Source organism: Perna viridis, chromosome 12 (genome assembly GCF_037379345.1).
Source record: "Perna viridis isolate PV_CMFRI_1.1 ecotype Kerala chromosome 12, ASM3737934v1, whole genome shotgun sequence".
Lineage (NCBI taxonomy): Eukaryota > Metazoa > Mollusca > Bivalvia > Mytilida > Mytilidae > Perna > Perna viridis.
The window spans coordinates 26,375,007-26,381,301 of NC_142456.1; the positions used below are offsets into that span (position 1 = coordinate 26,375,007).

Consider the following 6,295-nt stretch of genomic DNA (forward strand, 5'->3'; position numbering starts at 1 on the left):
TGATTTTGTAAATCTTAACAATCTTATCAATTGCATCATATCGAAGTTTAATCAATTAATCGGTTGAACCTGTTTGTTTACACACCAAATGTACGGACGTTGCCATCAGGGCATAAATTAAGGTAAGTTTTCCATAATTTTAATATATTTTGCTCTTGTTTTTGTTTCAAAATTAAGTTTGTGTATTACTTTGCCTTGAACATATAACATACATTAACAATACAAATACATGAGCTAAATGATTTCAATCACACAACAATGAAAGATCGTTGTCATATTTTATTTCTTGACAAGTGAACCGTAAAATTAATTTTGGTAATTGTGTTGAAAAAATTGGTACCTCAAGACTCGTGCATTTTATTATATTCTTCATCTCATGAACAAATTTAGTGTCTATATGATAAATCAGTAAACACATTTACAATATAATTGAATCATAGTGACACTAACTGCAAGCAAATTTGATTAATCCACTTAAAATTGCAAAAATAAGAATATACTTACGGTCAGTATCTACAAAATAGTTCAATTATCAGTATTTATCCGAAAGAAAAATTAAGGAGATATATAAAGTGAAACTATAGAAAAAATAACTACCAATCTGCGGATACCGTAAGTGTTTATGGGTATATTCGTTTTTACCAGTTTGTGTCACTGTTGTGTAGTTACAATTTTAGCCTACCCACTAAAAGGAATTATTTGCGAATATTTGTTTGACAGAAAACATAACTCGATCAAAAATGGTTTACCAGCTGTCACAGCATTTTTGTGCCAAAACAAAGTACATGTTCTATTTAATTTTCAAAATATTATTACGATATTTGAAGGTTTCCTAGTAGATTTGCAATCGGGATATATTGGCTACATACTGCAACTTATTATTGAGTCAAAATTCACAATTAAATAATAGGCTGAAATGGCTGGAAAAAAAACACTCTCAAAAAAAGGAGAATGTCAGATATCAAATACTTTTCCACAGTTGAAGGAGGTAGGCCTAAGGTAAGGGACACAACTCCTAAAAATCATAGGAACGTTTGCATTCAGCATTTTACATCAATATTATCTAAGCATCTAATTAACTTAGATTGATTTTATTCTGTTTCAAACAAAAGCTTGAGAGGCTTTGGTGAAATTGAATATGATAAAAAACATATCACTGATTTCAAGAGTTATATCCTTACCATAGGTCTACCTCCTTAAAAAAGAAAATTACAAGTTTTAGATCCATTTTGCAAGAAGGTCTCCATGACAGCATTGATGAAAAGCAAAACGTTTACTTCGAAGTAAGCACACATTTAACCTAAGTATTATACAATTTCATACAAATTTGACTAATTAACATTTTTTAGGGTCGAATTTGATATAAATTGAACTAAATTCTTATATCAATAAATGAATTTCAATGTAATAGTAACGACAATGATGCTTAGTAGTATACCTTACTAAGGAAACAGTAAATGTAATCAATTCTTGCACCATTTTGCAAGACGATTTAATTTTTGGTGTACTTATGTCGATTGAATTTCTTGAATATATCAAAACAATACTTACACTTATTGCATCTATGGCCACTGTAATGCCCTTTACATAAACACAGAAATCCCGTATTTGCGTTTCTACAACTTCCATGAACGCATGGGTTTGATTGACAATAATCATACATCGGTTGTGATATTTCTATAACAAAAAAAAACTTACATGTAAAGGGTTGCTTAAATATTTGTAACAAAACTCTATTATTATTAAAACATTACATTTGTTTAATATTATATATATATCTAATTATAGTTTGCTGTATCAAAACATGTACCTTATCTTGTATTATGGACAAGGGTATTTTTTCAAACCTTTAGGAAAATACACAATCCAAAACATCCTTTACTTTAAAGATGCAACCAAGTAACTTTTGAAACAAGTAGGAAACTATTATCATCCGTAAATGAACCCAAACTTTAAGCAACTAAACTGTTAATCCTCGATAAATCTAAATGAAAATTGTTTCCTAATGGGTAGCCATAGCGGGCCGATGAAGGTGCAGTTCCGGAATTGATCACATGCCACTTCGTCACTGTCCGGAAGCTTTCTGACAACCATTAAGAGTAATTTCCGGAAAATTGGAATTATTTACAAATATGTTCCTAGTGAATAGCCGCAGAAGGCCGATAAAAGTACTTTTGGTATTTATTCTTTATTGTTCGGAGCTTTATCACACCCTTTCCGGTCAATACCGGGAAAGTTTGTATTGCTTACAAATATTGACACGTTTGAGAAAGCTTTATATGTTTAAAAGATGTTGACCTTATTTTGGAGTATATGACAGAGTTCTACTTATTGTTTATCGCAGCATATGCTTTATCGGCCTTCGTTAATGTTATCATCCCTCTAGTTTGACTGCTTTCGGACTGGACTTAATAACATGACATCTGACTGATAAAGCATATGATCTGAAACATGGTATATAATAATCTACATATATCCTATAATATTAAGTATCATTTTACTAAAACACTGCACTGCTTATAAGGAACTTTAAAAAGATGTTGTGTTGAAATCGTTATGTCAGTCTTAACCATCTTTCACTTACGACAACAATCATTTGTACCGCAATGACCATTGGTGCTTAAAACCCAGATTATCCCTTCAGTCTAAAAAAAACAAATAATTCACAACGTTTATCACACAATCGAAGCAAAGAAAAAAACACGCAAGCAATTGATGTTTGTATGAAGGGGTGGTAATAATTTGCAATGATACTGTTCCAGCTCAGTTTTTAGACACAATACCAATCTGATGCGTGTGGATAAGTGTAAAAAGATTTTCTATATTCCCAGAAACTACAGGTACATGGCTTGTTACAGATACCTGTCTCTGAAAGTATTACGATGTTTCTGGATTTTTTACGCTTACATTTTGATACAAGTGGAGCTGTTTAAAAAGTACCTTCTCTCAAACATTATTCAATTCTGTAGAGTTAATGTGCGCTGTAAAACAACTCTGTTGTTACGTACCACTCCACATCAGAATCATGCTAAATGTGATTCATGGTTGGATAGCTTACATATTTTTTGTGATAATGTTTTTTAAAATATCATGGTAAACAGAAAGTAACATTTGGCTTTTCATATAACCTTTCTTCATAGGAGATACAAATATAGAATGTATAGTTGAATTCAAAATCAAGGAAGACAATCTGTAAATGCCACTTTAATAAAATAAAAATGTTTGATTTTCCATTTGGATAATCTCCTAAGAACAGTCAGATTGAAATGAACAATTACACATTTCATCATATAGACCTATAAACAACTTAATTACAAAAACAAAAATATGTAACCTTTTAAGGGGTATCACATTTCACAGAAGTTGCACGAATCCTACAAAGACTGCCACTTAAGTCTCAAAACCTAATTTTACTTCGATTATTGTTCTGTGTCATACATGTGTTTTCTCTCAATACAATAATTTCATTTTGATCATCTACATACCAGCACTATTTACCTGGTGAGAAACAAGAATGTAATGGCTCTGTCCCTCGTGGTAATGGTGTCCTGTGCTGGTACATTGTGTGGCGTGCAGGATATGGGAATGATGTTGGTGGTAGTTATAACTTGTATGCCTTCGTCTTCCCAAAATGAAAGTAATACTACTATGATTTCCACCCAACTGTCTTAAATGATGGTGGTAGTGTACTGGAAATTTACTTGATGTATACCAGTCATAGATAATTCCATGTTTCGGATAGAAATAACAATGTGTTGATGCAACACTTACATCCACCACAAACATCCATATTAGTATAGCTACATGGAATGAAATAGCACCCTGTAAATACAAAATAATTATGTTGTTTTATACTGCAGCTACTCATCTATAGAAATGCTTCTAAAATGACATAATATGCATAATATAATAAAGATAAAAATTGTATGAATGAACTATCATTTAGTGAAGACAAGTATTAAGACTCGAATGGCAACGGAAAGGAGCGCCATTTAACATAAAAGTATGACTTGTAAAGGGGTAAGGGTTAAGAGAATTAAGTATTACCGACGGAGGACCTCGGGATGATTGTGGTCTCTGTCAAAATGTTTCAATATATAAAGGAAAGGAGAGTGAGAAAAATCTAACAACTAAAGATCACATGTAATCTATCAAAACACAGCAGCTCTCAACATCAAATAGATGTTGCTTCATTTTATTTTCTTATAATATACAAACATAAAACAAATTTCACGGTTTTCGTTTTTGGAATGAGAAAAAAATAAATATCCATTGTCTAGCGATGAAAACATTTACATAGCTTTATTTGTTGGTAATGTAACCAACTCAATATTCGTTTAAAGTCATTCATCAATGAATTAAAAAAAACATTTCAATCAATCCGCTGTTCCTAAAAGTTTTAATTGCTTGCTTCATTTTTTTAATAATTCTAAGGAAATTCAAATAGGAGTCATGTTTGAAATTTACTTGAATTTCATAGGATTTTTTCAATTTTTATCATGGACTAACACATGCAATGTCCCAAATTATTTCTTATCTTTGAATACATCTTATCTATTTTAAGTGTCAATTTAGTCGTTGCAGAAATGGTTTGATATTCTTGTAATAGAGTTTTATTAAAAGGTGAAAGCAGGAGGGAGGAACAAAGTAATAAGCTTATGTTGGAAACACTTTGGTGTAACTAACATGTGCGTTTTTTAAATGTCTTCTTATGATTAGAAATACAAAGCCGTCAGTAAGGGGGCAAGGCTAAATAATTCAGGGCAAACGAATTGCTTCTAGGCAATCTGATTAAATAAAAATCTTAATATGGAATAAGTGGAAATACTGAAGGTATAACGAGCGGATACTCGTTGGGAATTAAATACGGACAAGCCGACATAAGAAGTAATTTACCACCAAAAAAAAACTTAAAAAAACACCAACACACCTTGCGCACGCGTACGCAAACAACATTAACAACCAGAGTGGAATGGGGTGCTAAGGAAGAAAGCCAATCTTCATTCAAATATAGCAATTAAAACTTATGCTACAATGATGGACAGACACATGGAAATTATAGCACCAGAAATGATTTTGATTAAGATGGTAAAGTATGTCAAGCAAAGACGTCAACGATTTAAGTTGTGCAATAAAACTTACCATGATTGTAAAGTCTAGATGTTTAGTATTCTGATAAGGCTGCACTTAATGACATGACCTAAAATGATTGAAGGTTACACACACACTACTATGAATGTGAAAGCAATCAAAGTTGACAATTTTATACAAGATTACTGTAAGCCTTAGAATGGAAATTGACACATATATTATTATAAAAAGGATATGAAAACATGCAATTTTACACGAAGCCAAATCTTGCCAACAGTGATTCCTCCACATACATGTTTGATGAACCAAAGTCTGTATCATAAGTGGCTATTTAATGTTTTGTTTTCTTTTTTATCTTTATATCAATTAATATTCAAATTCGTATCAAGATAAATATGTAATGGAAATACCAGATGAACTTTCACTGATCAGAGCCAAGAACTTAATTCCCATTATGTCTGGCATTTATATAATCACGTTGCCTTACTTAAGGGCGCTGGGATGAATATGGTTCTTACGAAAAAGTACTTACACTTAAGCGGTGTTGCCATAGATGTCAAGTTCGAGTTCCTCGGAGGCGGAGGGAACGCCCAAATATTTGCATCGCAAATTCGACAGTTCTAACATCGTTTGGAATTTTTCAGACTCTTCTATATATATATATATATATATATATATATATATATATATATATATATATATATATATATATATATATATATATATATATATATATATATATATATATATATAAATCAATTTAACCATTTCCATTCTCACTCTATGTAATGAGAAATTTATATCGTACAAGAAATGAAATTTTAGCTGTTCACCATGGACATGAAAAGATCAATTGTTTAAAATGATTAATAAAATTTAACCACTCATGACCACAAGTTTAGTACCTAGAGGTATACAAACTGCGATGAAATAATTCAACGACATAAGACATTATAAGTATAGGTATATATTACGCTTTTTTCTCTTTTTGAATATTTTTTATGCCAACCCTAAATAATTAGGCTAAAAATGTTGACCACAAGTCCCACCTACACTTTCAAATGGAATATAATTGTCAAATTTACATTTATCAAGCAGCTATTTAAATGTAAATTTGACAATTATTTTTCGATTAGCTTAATCAAACTACATTTCGAAATTTAATTTGACATTTTAAAACTGCTGTAGTTCAGTCTAACTAACG

General features: G+C 31.1%; 1 protein-coding gene across 1 annotated transcript; it reads right to left on the minus strand.

Annotated features, from left to right (window-relative positions):
* Window positions 1-445: 445 nt before the first annotated feature.
* On the minus strand, window positions 446-5,277 carry LOC148601851 (uncharacterized). The gene is made up of 5 exons (XM_088554437.1): window positions 5,143-5,277; window positions 3,499-3,822; window positions 2,585-2,645; window positions 1,552-1,677; window positions 446-513 (listed from the first exon to the last, which is right to left on the minus strand). Exons 1-5 carry the CDS (start codon window positions 5,143-5,145, stop codon window positions 446-448), a joined length of 582 nt encoding a protein of 193 aa, XP_088410563.1. The 5' UTR covers window positions 5,146-5,277.
* Window positions 5,278-6,295: the final 1,018 nt, after the last annotated feature.

Coding starts and splice junctions, on each gene's coding strand:
- LOC148601851 (XM_088554437.1), bottom strand. Junction 1,678..2,584: donor CGGTACAAATGATTGTTGTC/GTAAGTGAAAGA, acceptor TTTTTGTTATAG/AAATATCACAACCGATGTAT. Junction 514..1,551: donor TGGCCATAGATGCAATAAGT/GTAAGTATTGTT, acceptor ACTATTTTGTAG/ATACTGACCGTAAGTATATT.